Below are 20,866 nucleotides of genomic sequence, written 5' to 3' on the forward strand. Positions count from 1 at the left end.
CGCTTGCGCCCCACACCAAAAGTTCCTGTACTTTTCAAAAGTACTATCTCCTGAGCAGGGACTTTTTGGGGGGTAAAATAAAGTCCCTGGAACTTGTAGACCCTGGTTCCTGCGGTGGAAACGCACTGAGTTCCTCAAAAGGTTCCTAGTTCCTGGGCAAAGTTCCTGCGGTGGAAACGCGGCTTTTGACACATCTACACCTGCATCCAGGAGAGTGTTTTTGATCTGTTGGGCTGTTGTCAGGGGGGTTTTCTTCACCATAGAGAGTATTCTCCGGTCATCCACTACAGTGGTCTTCCTCGGTCTACGGGTCTTTTGACATATTTGAGTTCACCAGTTGTTTTTTTCTTGTTAATGATGAACCAAACTGTTGACTTGGACGTGCCCAGGGTTTTTGCAATGTTCCTGATTGATTGATTTTCATTTCTGAGCCTTATGACGGCCAGCTTAAATATGCATGGACACTACTATCTTCCTCATGTTGTCACACCCCATCAACAATCTCCAAAGGCAATTGCAAAGTCTAGAATCAAGACTAGACGTCAACAGCTCCCATCTGTATTCACTAATGACACAAATGAATACACTTGCCTAAGGAAACACATCTGTGAAGCCAATTCAACAAATACTTGTACCTTAAAATGGGGGGACCATGTACAAAAGGTGCTGTCATTTCTAAACGGTTCATCTGATATGGATAAAAATACCCTCAAATTAAAGCTGACAGTCTGCACTTCAACCTCATTATCATTGTATCCTTTCAAACTCGAAGTGCTAGAGTACAGAACCACTGCCCAATGAATTATGGTGCTCACTGTACTTAGATTTCCAAAAAGTATTTAATATGTGAGACTTGAAGACTTTAGGTATTACAGGAGGTATTTCAGAGTGGATTCAGAACTGGCTACATGGTAGAACACAGAGTAGTAGTAGGAGGGATATTATTTGAGCAGGGAATTGTGCGAAGTGGAGACCCACAAGGATTGCTGCTGGGACCACTGCTCTTCCTCATTTATATCAATAGTCTTGACAGGGACATACAAAGTACATTTGTCAAATTTACAGATGATACAAAATGGGGAGGCCCAGCAAATAGTTTGGAATCTAATCCAAGAAGATTTAAACAAAATCCAGAAGTGGGAAGAAACCTGGAAAATGAAATTCAATATAGCGAAATGTAAAGTTCTGCATGTGGGAAATAAGAACATTAGACAGGATTACTTCATGGGAGGAACAAAATTGGAATGTGCTGAATTTGAAAAAGACCTGGGAGTAATGTTTGATCAAGGCCTTTCAGGTTCTAGGCACTGGGCTATAGCAGTAAAAAAAAAAAAAGGCCAAAAGGATAATGGGATGTAAACCAAAATATACTGAGTATAAATCCAAGGAAGTTATACTCATCTTATACAGTACATTTGTTAGACCGCACTTGAGTATTATGAGCGGTTTTGGGGACTACTACTACTACAAGAAAGATATGAAGACAAAATTATGAAAGACAAAAGCTATAAGGAAAGACTTAAGATCTCTTCAGGCCTCGTAAAAGGAGATTTTGGGTGATTTAAGGCATTTAAATTCATAAAGGAAATTAACAAAATGAACTACCAGAAGTTCTTTAGATTTAGTACTGTTTATGTTATGCTATGGTAACAAAGACTATGTTACTTTATAGTTCAGCCTCTGTTTTGAAAATAATTAAATGGCTAATACAGCTATCGGCTATAAGAAACATGTTGTGAGTCCATTTTGATCTAGCCTAAATGAATTTTAACATTAGGTATGTGAGTGGCGCTGAAGCTAGCATATAACATCGTTATGTAAACCTGATTAAGAGAGGGACCAAGATGCATTTTTTGCAAGTGGTAGCCTATTTCGATTTAGTATATTTACTGGAATAAGCCTGTTTAAGTAATGTTTTCATTGGAATAGAATGCAATGCATATCTGGGGATGGCAGTGATCATTTTTTTAGATATTAGACCGATCCATGTGTTGCCAATGGAAACTAAATAAATCTTGTGAAAAGTTGTTTTTCGCAATATAAATAGGTCGGAAAGACGTTTTGATTACAGTTATGTTTTTTGTCGTTGTATAGTGGGATAATGTACCTTCACACCTAGCACTGTAGGACTAAGTATAAATGATAACTGCAATTATAACGAAAATGCTTCACAATCATACATACTGAAACGATATCATTCCACAGTGTTCCACTGTATCGTACTTTGAAGTACCATTTTTGGAAGATGGAGAACACAACTATTTCGCCATTCTGATGGTCAATACTGTACAATGGACTGTACAATGTGGCTACAGTATCCATTTCAAGTTTGTATTTCATGTGCAGTTCAGTCCACTACCTGCAAGAAATGAAGCAAGGCAATAACCTTTGCTCAAAGTATTTCCCGAAAAAAAAGTTTTTCAGCGAGCTAAGTAAAAATTGGAAGTAATTTTGGAGTATAAGGCATTGCCTTTTAATTGCTTAACTTGAATCAAACACTTGGGCTAGCCTTCCGCAAGCTTCTCACAATACTTTGCCGGAATCTTTGCCCATTCCTCCTGACAGAACTGGTGTATCTCAGTCAGGTTTGTGGGCCTCCTTGCTTGGACACGCTTTTTCAGTTCAGTCCACAAATTTTCTATGGGATTCAAGTCAGGGCTTTGTGTTGGCCACTCCAATACTTTCACTTTGTTGTCTTTAAGCCATTTTGTTACAACTTTGGAGGTACAAACAGTTCAATGTTTGTTTCATCTGGCCAGAGAACACTCCTCCAAAAGGCTAAGTGGCTCTTTTATGCCGGTCTTTGAGTAGGGGCTTCTTTCTTGCATGACAGCGTTTCAGGCCACGGCGATGTAGGATTCTCCCAATGGTGGATGTACATATTTTGGTAACTGATGCCTCCAACTCCTTCACAAGTTCCTTTGTTGTTGTCTTGGGGTTCATTTGAACCTTTCAGACTAAAGATCATTCAGCCCTGGGAGTTAATTTGTGCCTCCTTCCTGAACAATGCAGTGTCTGTGTGGTCCCAAGATTTTTATATTTGCATACAATTGTTTGTATAGATGCATGTGGTACCTTCAGTTGTTTGGAAATTGGACCTAAGGAGGAACCATGCTTGTGGAGGTCCACATTTTTTATCTGAGGTCTTTGCTGAGTTGCTTGGATTTTCTCATGGTATCATGGCCAAAAAAGCAGTGGCTCTAAAGGTAGGCCCTTAAATACAGCCACAGGTGCCAATTAACTGCTAACTATGACAACTGGCCAATCAGAAGCTTCTAAAATGTCATTACATCAATTTCTGGAATCTTCCAGACTGTTTAAAGAGACAGTCAACTTGGTGTAAACTGTAAACTTTTGCCCCACTGGAATTCTGATATAGTGCTGAAATAAATCTGTCTCTAATCGATTGTTATAAATTTACCTCTGTGAACAAAGTAGATGCCCTAATTGACTTGCCAAAAGAAATGTATGGTAACATAAATGTGCAAAGTTGTGAAAAACTGAGTTGGAATATCTTTAGCCTAGGTGTATGTAAACTTTTGGCCTCAACTGTACTTATAGTTATATTGTGGTTGTACTGGGCAGTTCCAGGTGTGAATGTGTATGAGTGTTAATAAAGGTTAAATAAATAAAATAAAATAGTGCTAGGTGGGAAAGGTGATACCTATGCATTTACCAATACCAATGCATTTTAGATGGCGCAGCAGGGTAGTCATGGTGATGATGACACATCCAGCAATGATACTGGTTTAATGATTTAAACCAGTAAAATCATTACTGGTTTAAATTTTTTTGCCAATACAGGTACAATTCTTCTTTATTTTGGAAATAGTTAAACTAAGCAGCACTAGCCAAGGGCTAACCTTTAATTCTAGTTACCATTAGCGCGCAGCAGCTTATTTTTCCTTCCCCTCCATGTAGGATCGTTAGTTGGAGTCAAATGTAGTTTTCTTCACAATCATTGATTGTTGCCTGTGTATTTTGTACTGTCAATTATTTATCATTTTAGGAGAAGCCAAAGTCTATAACCACAAAGCATGTTAGTCTACAAAATAACCGGTTTTAAAATAACCACACTTTAAGTAATTCTGTAGATTGATCGATCATTTTGCAACATAACCGCGTAGCTGGTTAGTCTGAAACATTACTGGATATTTAGCAAAATAACTGTGTGGCTGGTTATTCTGCAACATGAACGATTTCTCTCATTAATTTAAACATTTCTCTCATTGATCATAACACACACACATTAACAAGGTGTTCTTCATAAATTACTTACTCTAGACAGGGTTCATGTTCTTTTTTTTAAACCACAAATTTTGATTGAATTTGATCAGTTTATTGAATTGACGGTCAAATGCATAATGTCTGTTTCAGTGTCCCCCTGCAGATCCTGGAACTTTCACACCCTGGGCTGTCCAGGTTTAAGGGAGAGCAGAAGAGGATTTCCTGACCTCCATCTCATCCTCAAAAAATCTGCACTAGTCAGCTACTGTCAGGAGTACCTCGCCCCCCAGTCCACTCTGAGCTGCTCAAAATTGTCATTGTATTTCTACCTGAATTTTTGTTGGCGTAAGTGATTCTGGATTTCTTGCAGTAACATGAGAGGCCAGCTCCCCCTCACATAGTAAAATAAAATGGAAAGGCTCGCATTTTTGTGCTGTATTTATGATTTTCCACATGCTAGCTTTAAAAGTAAAGAACCTGAAGCACATTGTAATTATTCTTTTTGCCAGTATGTGAGCTGCAGAGGCCTCTAGTGGCCAAGGTACAGCTATAAATAGGAGGTCATGCAAACACTTCAGAAAACACAAGGTACGTGTATAGCTGAAACTGGGCTACTACACTGCAATACTGGAGAGTTCTAGAGAGTTTTTAACAGAATATGCCACATCTGGGAAACAGCATCAAGTTCATTCATTAGTGAGAGAATTGCATACTTTTTGGCTGGACCGCAGCAGCGGGGTAAACACAAAGTCTGTGACTGAGTGATGAAGTCACACCGTTGGTCGGCCAAGTTATGAAATTACACTATTGGTCAGCCGGATGAAGTGTGTTAGGTCCAGCCATATACTAGGTTTTGACCTGGTCTTGTTTTTTGTTAATTTAACTTGCATGTACTTCAAATTATCCTTTTAACTATTTGGATTTTAGTATTTGTCTAACTCATTTGGAAATTATATCTATGTATTTGAATTGCCTGGTCCATGGGTGTTGATGATTGAATAATGTATTGAAGTGTATGGAATAGCATTTTTAAATGGAAATCATTCCCCTTCGCTTGCTTGCTGTATTTGCTTTGAGTGATTCTTCTGGGCACGCAAATTTGTTATATGTAACTTGTTAGGCTCATATACTATGATAATAAAACTGAAATTGATTTCTTCAATACAGAATGTCTTTTTTTTAGTTAATGAATATTACAATGTATTTATTCAAAATTTTGTTGTAGAAAGCCATCCATTAGAGTACTGGTACCACCTGTATCCTTTGAATGTCATCTGACCACATTTCTATTTTCTTCATAACATCACTATTAAATATACTGCAGAGTGTTGTATTACCATGTCTCACAGGTCAAAATAATAGACATGTTCTGTGATTTTATGTGTGTTGTAATCAGCAATGCTTATTTGTCTATAATTGTGGAACATTTGGAACAACAAACTTTCAATAAATATAAGTTTGACTTGAGCATTGAGTTGATTTTGACTGGTGCAGAACAACTTTTTGAAATGCACGAAATTCATGAAAACATTACTTTCACACAGCAACAGGACAGCATGAACAATCACATGGACATTCAATTTATGCCGAGCTGATGAATCAGTCCGTAATTATTATTAAACCATTATTTGACTAAAAAAGTCACAATGAGAACCTCTATTACAAGTGATCCCTCCGAAAAGAAGACATGCTTCTGCCCAAGGTTAGATGAAACGTCATCAGAAGAGGACTTTGTGGCTAAACCAGGACTATCCAGCACAGTTCACCTGCTCTTACTTAGCACTTGGCCCTCAACTGCACTACATGATAACGCTTGCGTCATCCAGTTCCTGCTCTTGCTGCACCTTCTTCATCGACGGAACTTTTTTGTGGTGTTGCATCACACTCCTGCTGCTCTTCTTCCTAGTAGCAGGAAAGCTATTGAAATTCCAAACTTTGAAATATTCATATAAAATTGCATGAGATGGAAATGGACAAAGCAAAAGCTGTGCGACCAGCGTCCATTGTTTGTGTACAATTTAAAAAGTGGAAATTGAAAGTTAAAATCCCAAACTAAATTTGTTTAAAATATTCAAACACTGTTATGAATAAACCAATGGCTGTGCAACATTCATGTACACATGTCAGAGTTGGGGAAATTGAATATCCAACTGGAATATCCAACGTGAAACCAACTTCACCATGGTTAAATTGGGGAGAAAATGGGAGAAAAACGGCAAAAAAAAAAAAAAATTTAATCTGCAGAGCCATAAATAAACAGATCGAGTTGTAAACTTTGTGTGATTTTTTTTTTTTAGCTTAAAACCTGATACCATGATATACCAAAAACCATGATATGAGTAGTACAATTATCATACCATGAAATTTTCATACCGTCACATCCCTAATTTGAATATGGGTTTAACATCAGCATACCTTTGAAATGCACTGTTTTGCATGTACGTCCACACGCCTATGACTATTTGCCTTCTTTGTTGGTTTGAAGGTTGGCTATGTAATCACACGGTACTGTTAATTAGCCCTGGATTGTCTTGCGAATTTCGAGTAGTTTCACCTGGTGCTATTTAACCGTGATTTATTTAGTGTGCATCTGATTGTGTCATCGGCTACTACTCCGCGTTTCAGATAAGCGTATCTTTAGGGGTCCAAGCAGCGAAGCTGGTGGAACCCTATTGTATCTGTTAGGATTATTATTAGGGGTCCAAGCAGCGAAGCTGGTGGAACCCTATTGTATCTGTTAGGATTATTATTAGGGGTCCAAGCAGCGAAGCTGGTGGAACCCTATTGTATTTGTTAGGATTATTATTAGGGGTCCAAGTAGCGAAGCTGGTGGAACCCTATTGTATTTGTTAGGATTATTAGGGGTCCAAGCAGCGAAGCTGGTGGAACCCTATTGTATCTGTTCGGATTATTATTATTATTATTATTATTATTATTATTATTATTATTTTTCTCCGCTAAAAGTGTCTGAGGCTCGGCAACCATAAGTCCTAGAGCAACCAAATTTGGCAGGTGGGTTCCTATGGCCCCCCACTACTGAGTCACTACAAATCACTTATTTCAGCCAGATGGTGGCGCTATAACAAAGGGTCATGTGTAAAAGGCCATAACTCCCACACCATAAGTTAGATCAACACAAAACTTCATCGACCTATGCATCTGAACGTGCTCTACAACTTTGCCATTGGGACCACCTATGTCCGCCATATTGTTTGCCTGCCATTTTGACTGTTTAGTTGGGGCGTGGAAGTTTTCTCTGCTAAAATGTCCGAGGCTCAGCAACCATAAGTTGTAGACCAACCAAATTTGGTAGGTGGGTTCCTATGGCCCCCCCACTACTCAGTCACTACAAATCACCTATGTCGGCCAGATGGTGGCGCTATAACAAAGGGTCATACTTTAAAAGGCCATAACTCCCACACCATAAGATCAACACAAAACTTAATCGACCGATGCATCTGAATGTGCTCTACAACTTTGCTATTGGGACCACCTATGTCCACCATATTGTTTGCCTGCCATTTGGACTTTTATATTAGTTGGGGTGCGGAAGAGCTGTAGCTCCAAATCTAAAGTGTTACGACATCTAGTAAGCTTCTTTACGGCAAGCGACATCCATGGCGACGCAAGTAATCCAACACCGTAGGGTCTAGTTTTTATCAGTGAGGGGAGGGTCTGAACGTCGGGGAAGCAATAGAAGACAATGCCAGCGAGAGTGCATGCTAGGCTACCAAAAGTTTGTTAGTAAAAGCTTTTTGAGAGGATGAATAATTACTTTTCTTGAGCATGGATCCATTTGAAGACAGTATCGTTTGAGTTTGTTTAGTCTTTGAATCTGTCATTATGCTGAGAAATAGCTAAAACATTTTATTGATAGTATTTGAGCTTCTGTGCAAATGTGCGAAAACACGCTGGTATAATAAAACAATGACGGTAATACATATGTAGTCCGCTTTGTTCCGTTGCTACCATAACATAACACACTATCTTGTGTCTACAGCTGCAGTTTCTCGCTGCAATTACTAACATTGAATATAAACAAAAGACGCAATTTAGGCTGTACTCTGCCAATGTCTAAATAAATAATACGGTACTCTGAGAGTAGGAAGCAGGTAGCATGGATGGCGAGTTGATATTTTTTGCTACTAAAACTTTGTTAGTAAAAGCTTTGAGAGGATGAATCATTACTTTTCTTTGGCATGGATCTATTTGAAGACAATATCGGGTGGGTTCGTTTAGTCTTTGAATCCGTTATTATGCTGAGAGAAATCGTATTCTCAATTTAATCTCGAAATTGACTGTAAGTTTAGGGTTGTAACTAGGTAGCTGTTTCGTAGGTGACTTAGTTAATGCACTCGTCTTAACTATTGCTTGTATTTTGGCATAGACTGTGTTGTTGCTGTTCTTGTTTGTGTTAGTGTTAATCAGTTTAACCTACAGGGTCCAAGTTGAACTATGCGGTTGTTCCCTTCACTTGGAACGGTACTCCTCTCGACACACTTGTTCCTGGTTATGATTATACACTTTGTTGTACGTCGCTCTGGATAAGAGCGTCTGCCAAATGCCTGTAATGTAATGTAATATTCCGTAGCAACAAGATAAACCCGACATGAGGCCTAAAATATGTCAATACAGCAGTGAAAACGCTGCTCACTGAATAACGAAATAAACGAGACAAAGTTTTTAAAAATTATATCATGTCATTCTACAGTCAATATCTGGGACTAAACATTGAATAAATATACAATCTTACCATTGGTTTTACGCGTAGAGATGTCCCTTTTGCGACTGAGTGGTCATATATTGTCTTGGACAATCCGTTTGTGAAATATACGCGCATTTGTGATACCTGGGTAGGCTACCTTCAAAAATAGCTGTGCGTAATAACACACCTGTTGCTTACGGCGTTGTCGCCCTTTTTAGTACAATTTGGCTTGATTGACAATTCATTTATTCAGTAGGTGAGAGTATAAGCTTTCTAACGATGTGTAACATGTCTGATTTTGCTTTTGGAATAGCGTTTTATAGGTCAGCGTAAACGAATATTTGCTTATCTGCCAATGTCTAAATAAATAATACGGTAGGCAACTCTGCGCGCAGCACGCAGGTCGCGAGTTGATATTTCGTCTTTTGCATCGTTTTCTCAATGTCGTATTTATTATTTGAAATGTGTATTTATGTGTTATTATTCTATCCGTCTCTGATGCGCTCTGAAATGTGCATTCTCTGCTAAGCTGAGCAATGGATTGGAATATGTGTCTGACGTAGTGTTGTATGGTATTCCGAAACATCTGCACTTTTTCGGTACTTAAAAAAAGAGAAACGGTTCGGTATTAGAATTTTCCGACGTTCGGTAGTTTTGTGTCAAATGTAAAAGCCAGGGAAATGTGTCTCCCGCATTACTGATTTAGAGGATGAAATGTATAATTTGTCAGAATCTTCGCTAGATGGCAGTAGAAATAGGTGTTCCAATTTGGAAATATTTTATTATAGGAAGATGCTGTATTGTTATTAAAATATGCTGTTTTTAAATCTATTTAAAGGTGAAAGACCTGTTTTATAGATTATTTCGTTTACAACTGTTTAATTTTTGAAATATATTTAATATATTTTTCTATTGTTTAGTGTTGTAACACTATAGCTTATTAATATGTTGAAGAGGCTTCAACTTAAATGTTGTTAATAAACCAGGTTGTTAATAAACCATGAATTCGAAAATGAGATCAACCCTTGTGGACATGATCTATTAAGGTATTTTCAGTATCGTTAGGTACCAAGTAACGAATTGGCATCATTTAAGTTTCAAGTATCATTTCAGTATTGAATATCGTGATACTAAACCTGGTATCAGTAGCAAAGTCAAAATTTTGGTGTCGTGACAACACTAGTGTGACACCTTTTTTAGTTGCGGCGCAGAAACACTGCAGCTGTACATACACACCGGGCCATCTAAGTGTTACGACATAGTAAAGGCCTTTACGGGAAGCGGCCAGGGCACATCCATGGTGACGCAACTAAGTCATCAGACAGCATGTCTTAGCACAAATTTGGCCATAAGTCATCAATATTTTACTACGTCAGACACATATTCCAATCCATTGCTCATCATGATATTCAGTAGATATGTTGGGTGAAGGTAAATGATCATGAGGACAAAGCCATTTTAAAATCGCTCCATAGGGGGCGCGATAGTGCCAATGCTTGGACCCCTCCCAACGCCGCTTGCAGCTTTAATTGCTTAATTTGTTCCTGCTGTTGTTAGTTAGAGAACATCGTTGTGCGTTAGTTCGGAATCTCTCTTTAATTTGCCTCATCTGTTGCTAGTTAAAGAACACAACTGTGCATTATCCTGGGCAAAAAAAAATGGGCCAAGCCCAAAATGGCAAAATATTAAGCTTTTAATGGTCTTAACAACAAATCATTAGTCAGAAAATTAGCAAGAATTAAACAAATGCCTGAGACCTCCTGTGCCACCATTTGCTCGTTTACTTTTGCTGCAGTGAACTGTTTGGGGAAATAGCTAGAAACAGGGAAATTTACTTATCAGTAGACAAATTAACATAATGTCAAATAAAAGAGTCATGTTTTGTATTTGGTTGCATATCATTTGCATGCCATGCCTTCCTGATGTCTGTGAACTATCCACATCATCAGAGTCTGGATATCTTATTTTTAGGTTGTCCTACAAGCGATACAAAAACTCTTTGCATTTGAATGGATCTCTATGGGAATTAGGGGGTGGGACTAGATTCAGATGTTAATTATGCTGATACAGTATGGAACACATTTGTTAGCTAAATGGCTTTAAGTCATCAAGGTATCAAATGAGCCTCGAACCACTGTGCTGCTGCCAGATATGCAGTAGGTACTACAAGCATTGTTTCTCCTGAATATTTTTTTCCATTGAGTTCAACAGGAAAATTAATGAGGAGAAACAATGTTTGTAGTATCTAGCTCATAGGGGAACATGAGAAGAGGCTTAACATAGGAGTGTGTTAGCGACCGCCAGCTTCAGACAGTAATGTGAATACAATGCTCTTTGAAAATATAAAGCAAGCTTGCAGAGGAGGTGAGACTATCATAGGTGACTTCAATTTAATTGGGAATTGGTGACAGGACAAGGAAAAAGTGAGGAGGATTTTTTAGATGTTATAAATGACCTTTTTTTTAGCACAGTATATCAGACAGCCTACAAGAGGGAATTCAATTCTAGATCTGGTGTTATGTAATGACTCAGACAGAATTTGTAGTATAGAGGTAAAGGAACCACTTGGGACATGTGATCATTCCAAAATTAGATTTTATGTATTTTGGCAAACTAAGAGGGCCCCATCTAACTCCAGGATTTAAAATTTTAGGCGTGCCAACTTTAAAAAGATGAGATCAGAATTAAGTAAGGTAGACTGGGTGCAACTTCTTGACTGCAGGACTGTGAATGAAAAGTGGGGCAGGTTCAAAAGGATTATACTTGATGCACAGTGTAAATTCATTCCAAAGGTGCGGAAAAGTATGTTAAAAAAAGGTGTCTCCACAGTGGATGAATAAAGCTATACAGAAGAGTTTGAGTAAAAAGAATAAACTGCTTGAGATATATAAAAATGGCAGTACTGAGAGTAATAAGGCTGGATATTGTAGTATGCATGCTAAGGTTAAAAAAGAACTAAGGGTAGCCAAAAGGCTCTATGAAAGGCAAATTGCAGAAGATGCTAAAAGTAATCCTAGGTGTTTCTTTCAATACTGAATGTCTTGGCAGATATTGAGATAGGGGATATAGAAGTATTAGATAAATTACATAAACTAAAGACAAATAAAGCAGCAGGCCCAGATGGCACATACCCAAGGGTACTAAAGGAGTTAAGTGAGATCATTTTTAAACCACTGGTAAGTATTTTTAGACAATCTATAGAAACTGGATAAATACCGAATGACTGGAAACAGGGTATTGTAATAACAATATATAAGAAAGGGGACCGTACTGATCCAGATAACTACAGGCCTGCCAGTTTAACTTGCATCACATGTAAAAAACCTGAATCTATAATTAGAGACCAACTATAACTATTTCTTGAAAATAATAATATCCTAAGGGATAGCCAACATGGTTTTTGCAAGGGAAGGTCATGCCTGACAAACCTTTTGACATTCTTTGAGGAAGCTACCAAGTGTCTGGATGGGAGCAGGGCTTATGATATTATGTACTTAGATTTCCAAAAAGCGTTTGTTAAGCTGCCATGTGACAAACTCATTATCAAAATGAGGACAGTAGGAATTACAGGAGGCATTTCAGAGTGGTTTCAGAACTGGTTACGGGATAGAACACAAAGGGTAGTAGCAGATCTTGTCTGAGGAGAGTATTGTGAGAAATGGAGTTCCACAGTAATCGGTGCTGGGTCCACTGCTCTTCCTCATAAATGACCTTGACACGGACATTGAGAGTACACTAGTTAAATTTGCAAATAATACAAAACTGGGAGGTTTAGCCAACAGTTTGGAATCTACTAAAGTAATCCAAGAAGATTTAAACAGAATCCAGAAGTGGGCAGAAACATGGTAAATGAAATTCAATATAGCTAAATGTAAAGTTCTACATGTGGGGAATAAAAACAGGACAAAATTACTTTATGGGTGGTACAAAATTAGAATGTGCACATGTAGAAAAAGACTTGGGAGTAAAAGTTGATCAAAGCCTATCAGGGTCTGGCTTATGTGCTGAAGCAGTAAAAAAAGCAGTAATCTCGTCTTCTTACTACTGATGAGTGGTTTGCATCTTGTGGTATAGCCTCTATATTGCTGCTCTCTAAGTCTTCTTCGAACAGTTGACTGAAATACCTTCACCCCTGTCCTGTGGAGATTGTTTGTGATGTCACCGACTGATATTTTGAGGTTTTTCTTCACAGCTTTCACAATGTTTCTGTCATCAACTGCTGTTGTTTTCCTTGGTCGACCTGTTCGATATCTGTTGCTCAGTACGCCAGCGGTTTCTTTCTTTTTCAGGACATTCCAAGTTGTCGTACAAGCTATCCCCAATGCTTGTGCAATGGCTCTGATCGATTTCCTCTCTTTTCTAAGCTTGCTTTTCTCCCAAAGACAGCTCTCTGGTCTTCATGTTAGTTTATCTTTTACAACACAAATGCAGTTTTCACAGGCAAAACCCAAGGCTAAAACCAAGAGTAGACATTCATAACTATTTATTGTTTAACCAATCAATCTAACAGGACACATCTGGGCAACAAGAAACACCTGTCAGTCACATGTTCCAATACTTTTGCTCACCTAAAAATTGGGTTGTCTGATACAAAAGGTGATATGTTCTAAGTTGTTTAACAAATCTAGATAAAAATACCAGGAAATAAAAGCTGAAATTTGGATCTGTCATCTCATGTACATCTTTTGACCTCAAACTCAATTGTCTTCAGTGTATAGCAAAAACAAAGGAATTGACCTTGCTGTTCCAATACTTTTGGAGGGGACTGTATATATATATATATATATATACAGTACTGTGCAAAAGTTAACCACTAGTGCCAAGAACACTCAGATAACCAGCAGACACTGCAGCCCTCCAGGACTGGAGTTTGACACCTGAGATTTAAACTGAGGTCTCTCAAAATAACAAAAGGTTGGCACAGCAACATCTTATGAAATTGCCAATATTATACTTCATATTGATTGTTTTTTAAGATCCTCAATGATTTGTTTGTTGTCCTATCTAATCCAAAAAAAGGCAGCTGTGGGTGTAGGTTTTTGTTTCAGCTCTAAGACACCTGATTCTTCTAATTAACTAATCATGGTCTTCAATCAATCTTGGAGCTGGGCTAAAACAAAAAACCTGCACCCACAGCAGCCCTTTTGGATAAGACTGAACATCCCTGGTTTAAGTGTCTTGGCACAACCTTACAACTTATCGAGAACCCCTGACAGCACACTTTACACACAGGCCATAAGAACATAGTCTTGTTAATACGAACACAACAGAGTATATGTGCATTCACATGGTCAACAGGTTTCCTATTTTATTTAAATCAAATGGTCAAGTTGGTGAAAAATTTGCACACTGATTTTTCAGTGAAATGTCACTATCTGGGAAACAGGCACTTCCAACAAACATGTGAATGGACTACAGCCCTTGAAAAAATGGAGACAACCACACATATTGATTGTTCAACCCTTCCTAAGCGAAGACGACAGATTTTTATTATTAATTTACCGATATAAACATTTAGTCTGCATTTTTCAATGCATTACATTTGATGTATTATATTTAATATTTTGACTAGTTCTCATCTGAAAATAAATGTTCTGAATGACAATACATTTATTTATAATTAAAATCAAATGTGGTCAATAGTTCATGAAAGAATATAAAATGTTAGATTTTACACAGGCAGATACCCATAAACTCTTAAGCTGAAGATTTGATATGGAGTCTTACTTTTTTCCCCTGAGGTGTATATTTAAGACCATAAGAACATGATCTGGCATGCACAGCATTGAAAACCAAACAGGTCATGGAACGTTCCCGTCCTGTCCAGCAAGCTGTCACAGGTTACAAAAAATAAATAAATAAATAAATTTGGCAAAGTAGCCACAGCAACAAGTTCTATAACAGTCACCTATTACAGCTTGTCCCAAGTCCGATATGGTGATGCTTCCCAATTCTTCAAATCTGTGACCAGATTTTAGCTGTTGCTCCAGAAGCTGGCGGTTGGTAACAGTATTGTGGTGATGAACAATGCTTCTCGTCATGAACACATGCATAGACGGATTCACATTGTTCAGAAAGTAATTACTTTTCTGCATGGCTGTGAAAAGCTGACTAAGAACTTGACTATTTAACCAACCCTGCAATTCTGGAACAAGCTTAATTGTTCTGAGTATGTCCTGGGGGTCTTTTGTATTTGCCTCATGAAACTTGTCATAAATTAAAGTGGTCAGTGGATCCTGTAATTGGATAGCTATTTTCCCCTGAACATTCTGCCTTCCATGGAAGCACACCTGCAGTTTTCCTTTCCGTGCAGCCTGGATGTTTTTCTCTGTGGGTTCAGCCAGTCTACCCTCACATGGCTGGAAGGGCAGTTTGTCAGGAACATGCAAGTTTGCATGTGTTGCCAAACCTCGCACCAAGTCATAAATGCAGACGTTTGGAATGTGTTTCCAATAGAGGAGGAGGTCCTCCGTATTGGATTTAAGGGAAGTCCAAAGAACAATTTGGGGAGAATCTGCTTAACAGTTCTCCTGGTACCATAGTCTTTGCTGTACAGAATATTTGGGCATTCATCAATACTCATTTTATGTTCCGTTTCTTTGTCCCTAGTTTGTTAGTTTGTATGTCTTTTCTTTTCATAGCAGTCTTTTGTCTTGCTTTGTAAAATAAAGTGTTCACCTTTTCTATCATTGAAATTGCCTATCTTCGGTTATTGCCAACGGTCATATTGTGTCATAATGAACAGTTTTTTCCCTTTATCAGAAAAACCAATGCACGTATACGCGAACCTGTATTCACATACATCTTCACTTTACATGAAGTTAATGGAGTCAGATAAACATGTCTTCCTCCCTGCAACTAAATCTAATTCCTTACATTTGTATAAACAATGAAAAATATAAAGTTTTTTCTCAGTCCATGTGTACTTATACTTTAAAATTTCAATACGTCAATATAGTAACAAAGAATTCATCACAGAATGTAGACTTGGGTAGATTTGGGGAGGACAGTGTGTCGTAACTGCAGGCACATGCTCAAGGTTCACATAGATGTCAGGTGCCAATCCATGCCTGTCTCCTGCTTATTTCAAGAGGTAGGATATTAAGGGCATGTTAAAACATACTCTAATTATTTGAGCTTTTTAAAGTTTAGTTTAAAAGTTTACTTTCATTTAATGAATTAATCTATTTCTCTTTCATTTTGTCCATGTCACCCACTTACAGATTATTTCTGCTGTGGACATACTCATGTGTGCTGGCCTGGAGAGGGTCATGCTCCTGCCTGAAGTTCGTTTAGGCTATCTGTAGCACAAAGGGATTCAGACAGCATGCTTCAAAGCCTGAGTGCAGTGTCAGGCATGGAATACCAGGCCTGGGGGTGAGATTCACCAGGGCCCAGGAGGCATCCACTTCCCTGCAGCACATACACAGCTGAGGCCATGGGCTGCAAACCGCCTCCTGGGCTAAGCTGCGTTTAAGTCCTACTACATGTCGTAATTGTGTTAATTGTTTTTAATTTTGTCGCTGTCTGTCCAAGATGACTGTGTGTGGTGTGTAAGATGAATTATCTGTGGATTACACTGGTGGGGATCGTTGCCCTTTTGAGACTATGGCCTCTGGCTTACGTACAAACAGCAACACACCTGAGTGCCAATATGGATAGGTGATAACAGGATATACTCTCTTACAGCCGGGAGACTCTCCTGGAGTTACCTTGACCCCAGAGGACAAAAAGCACCGAATATCTCCCTCTTTGAGATAAGTGGATTTACTCTGGTGCGTGCCAACAGAGTCGCCAACTCAAGGAAATGCAAAGGTGGTGGGATCTGTGTATTGTGGCGCCCCGAGACCACAAAGATCACCATGGCAGCCTATTGCCAGGGCTGGCCTGTACCCAATCACGCTCTCATAACTGTTGTTCCCTTTGTCTCTCCAGGAGCAGCGTACTTGCCCTGGAGTGGAAGACTAATACCCCAACCGGGAAGGATTTCAGTTATTTTTTGCTTCCCCTTTCCCTTCCCCAAGGATATAATATCAATAAATTCCTTTTGTGTTAACTGACCCCGGGACTCACTGTACTGGTTTCTTGTACTGGTATGGCAACTGCAACCTCAGTTGGCCAGGAAGCTCACAGTATATATAAACAATCTCTGGTGTCGTCAGTTTAATGTAAGAACACAATCTGCGATGCTTTGCATGTCATTAAGACCTTTTTATTTACCACGGGAATTTGGAAGTGTCCTGCTGTGTGTGGTGTATGCGCCGCCCAGTGGCAAAGCTGCGCAAGCGGCCGCCACCACTGCAGAATGTGTTTCAACCTGATTCACCAGCCATAGTTCTGGGGGACTTAAATCATTGTAATCTGGACATCACATTGCTTGGCTACTGTTTTAAAAAATGATACCATGTCATTCTACAGTCAATATCTGGGACTAAATATTGAATAAATACACAACCTTATCGTTGGTTGTACGCGTAGAGATGTCCCTTTTGAGATCATATATTGTATGTGGTCATATATTGTCTTGGACAATCCATTTGTGAAATATAGGCGCATTTGTGATGCTTGGGTACCTTCCAAAATAGCTGGCGTAATACCACACGTGTCGTTTGATTGACAATTCATTTATTCAGTAGGTGAGAGTATATGCTTTCTAACAATGTATCACATGTCTAATTTTGCTTTTGGAATAGCATTTTATAGATCAGCGTAACCGAAAATTTTCTTATCATCGCATTCACTCTGTGGTAGCAGTAAAAGACGTTGTTATCGTTACTCTGGTTTTATTGGTTTTTTTAATTAACTGACGGTGTGAAGACAGTAGTAGACAGAGCGTGCCAGGTTACAGTTGGCTAAGCACGATGTACTGTATGTCTTGTGATTTCAGGTGAGCAACGACATCTAAATTTGCACAAAATTGATATTGCATTAGTACAGTGGATGTATAAGAATGCTAGGATGTCAATGATGCTAGTAGAGTGTGTGTATGAGATTGCTAAATGTTAGGAAATACAAGTACATGCTTATATCATGTAGTCGCTAGCTAACTGACTAGTAAGTCTCACTGTAGCAGCTAGTTAACTGTCTAGTTAGCCCCACTGTAGCAAGCTAGAAGGTAGAAATGTCTGTTTGTAATCAGTAATATGTGCTTACGTGTGAATGTGAATGTGAATGTCCAGTAAATATGTGTTTAGCTATGGTGTTGATCCGAATCTGAGAATTGCAAACTTTATTTTATTGAGAATATATGACAATAGATAATAGATCGCTGTGGACACAGTGGCTGTGACGATGGCAAGATTGTGTTGTGTGGTGCAGAAGCAGTGAACTTTCTATAGGCTCTGTGTAGAGGAGGCTCTGTGTGTGGCTGGCCTATCACGAGTACAGATTTTGACACATTTTACTTTTTTACACATTTTATCCGTACCGAATACTCGTTTCATCCGAGTATTCGGCTCAACCCTACTCTCCAACCTCTGCTACCCGCCACTGACCCCCTGACGGTCACAGGGGGGCTATGGAACTGCCAGTCTGCTACGCGCAAGGCTGACTTCATTTCTGCCTATGCCTCCATCCTATCCCTTCAGTTCCTTGCCCTCACAGAGACCTGGTGTCAGGACTCGTGGGGGGTACGGCCCCAAAAGCAGAGGGAAAAAAACACAAATCCAAAATGGGAGGGGAACAAAAGACTTTACTGACAAAAAGGCAAACAAACAGGGAACAGAAAAAGCCACGATGGGCAAAAACACAAACTCAAAAAATATCTAAATAAAACAGAAAACAAGAGGAACTCACAAACACGGGCAGGGCAGAACACGGTCAGGGCAGAACACAGGCAGGCAGAGCACAAGGGCATTTCAAACAAACACAAGTCAGGAACAAACACAAGGAACCAGCACCCGAGTCAAGGGAACAAAGAACTTAAATAGACAGGGGGTAACAAGACACAGGTGAACTCAAAAAACAATCAAACCAAAAAAGGAGGGGATAACAAGACACAGGTGGGAACAATGATAGAATCACGAGACAATTGGAAACAATCATACAATTTACAGGGGGGAGCAGGACACAAAACAGAAGTGCCGCCATCTGGCGGCCCAACAAGGGAAACACAGACAGGAAAACACAGAACCATGACACCTGGATCACACCAGACAACTCTGCTACTCCTGCTGCCCTCTCTTCCTCCTGCTCCTTCTCCCACACCCACCGGCTATCTGGCCAGGGTGGTGGTACTGGTTTATTGATCTCCCCCACTTGGAAATTCTCTGTTCTCCCCCTCCCTGACCTGTCTATATCCACTTTTGAATACCATCTGTCCCTACTATCCTCTATATTGTTGTTGTTTATCGTCCCCCGGGGCCCCTGGGAAGTTTCCTGGATGAGCTAGACACCCTGCTCAGCTCCTTCCCTGAGGATGGCACCCCGCTGATCCTCCTGGGAGATTTTAACATCCACCTAGAGGCCTCCCAGTCTGCTGCCTTCCTACTACTACTCCACTCCTTCGACCTCTCCCTACAACACTCTCCCCCAACCCATAAAGCAGGCAACCTCCTAAATCAGATCTTCCTGAGGAACTGCTCCAGCTCCAATCTCACGGTTACCCCCCTGCATACATCTGACCACCACTTCATGTCCTTCTCCCTCCCTCTTGCTCCCCATCCTCCCTCTCCTCCTCCCACCCCCACTGTCACTGTCTGGAGGTTACCTCCGCTCCCTCTCACCCTCTTCTCTCGCTCCCAGAGTTACTGCTTCCCTCCCCCTCTTCAATCATTCTCCAAGCCCCCCACTAACTCTGCATCCTCCAACCTAACTTCATCTCTCTTCTCAGCACTCGACTCTCTGTCCACTTGTCCCTAAGCCAGCATGCTCATCCCCTCCCAGTCCATGGATGTCTGACATCCTACGCATCTCCAGGGCCAGCCTCCGCACTGCTGAGAGGAAGTGGAGAAAATCCCGGGACCCATCCGAACTTTCAGCTTATCAGTCTCTCCTGACAGTTTTCTTCTGCTGTCACTGCCGCTAAGGCAAATTTCTATCAAACTAAAATTCATAACTCCATTTCTAACCCTCATCAACTGTTCTCTATTTTCTCCTCTCTCCTCAGCATGCCGCCTCCCCCACCCCAGTCTTCCGTCACTGCAGATGACTTCGCAGTATTCTTTGATGAGAAGATTGCAGACATCTGCAGCTCCTTTGCCCCCTCTGCGCCCTCCGCCCCCCCTGCACTCTCTGTGCACTCCGCCCCCTGTTTCTCCACATTTTCTCTCCTCACAGACTCAGAAGTTTCCCAGCTCCTGCTCTCCCACCGCCTTACCACCTGCACTCTCGACCCTATCCCCTCATCTCTCCTCCAGGCAATTACACCAGACATCCTCCCATTTGTTACCTCCCTTGTGAACTCCTCCCTGTCTTCTGGATGTTTCCCCTCATCCTTCAAGAGGGCCCACATCACCCCGCTGCTGAAGAAGCCCACACTAGACCCCTCAGTCATCCAGAACTACCGCCCGGTATCTCTCCTTCCTTTTCTATCCAAAACGCTTGAATGAGCTGCATCTAACCAACTCTCTGCTTTCTTAGAATAACCTGCTTGACCCCCACCAGGCCGGATTCAGGCCTGGCCACTCGACTGCATTCCTCTCGGTCAGTGAGTCACTTGATGCCGCACAAGCAGCCTCCCTGTCCTCTGTCCTGATTCTGCTAGACCTCTCCGCTGCTTTCAACACTGTGGAGCACTCCCTGGCAGCAACAGGGATCTGCGGCACAGTCCTTGACTGGATTGAGTCCTACCTCTCCGATCGTTCCTTCCAGGTTGCCTGGGCTGGTAAAGTATTGCCGCCCTGTCCCCTTGCCACAGAAGTTCCCCAGGGCTCAGTCCTCGGTCCCCTTATCTTTTCCTTATACACCAGATCCCTTGGCCCTGTAATCTCTGCC

General features: G+C 40.3%; 1 protein-coding gene across 1 annotated transcript in view; it reads left to right on the top strand.

Annotated features, from left to right (window-relative positions):
- Window positions 1-5,694, top strand: part of LOC118223068 (xanthine dehydrogenase/oxidase-like) — a 333,979-nt gene extending 328,285 nt beyond the window's left edge. The window contains 1 exon segment of the mRNA XM_035409186.1: window positions 4,378-5,694. Within this exon segment, the coding sequence (XP_035265077.1) occupies window positions 4,378-4,428 (51 nt within the window). The 3' untranslated portion in view covers window positions 4,429-5,694.
- The last annotated feature ends 15,172 nt before the right edge of the window (window positions 5,695-20,866 follow it).

This window comes from Anguilla anguilla, chromosome 1 (genome assembly GCF_013347855.1).
Source record: "Anguilla anguilla isolate fAngAng1 chromosome 1, fAngAng1.pri, whole genome shotgun sequence".
Lineage (NCBI taxonomy): Eukaryota > Metazoa > Chordata > Actinopteri > Anguilliformes > Anguillidae > Anguilla > Anguilla anguilla.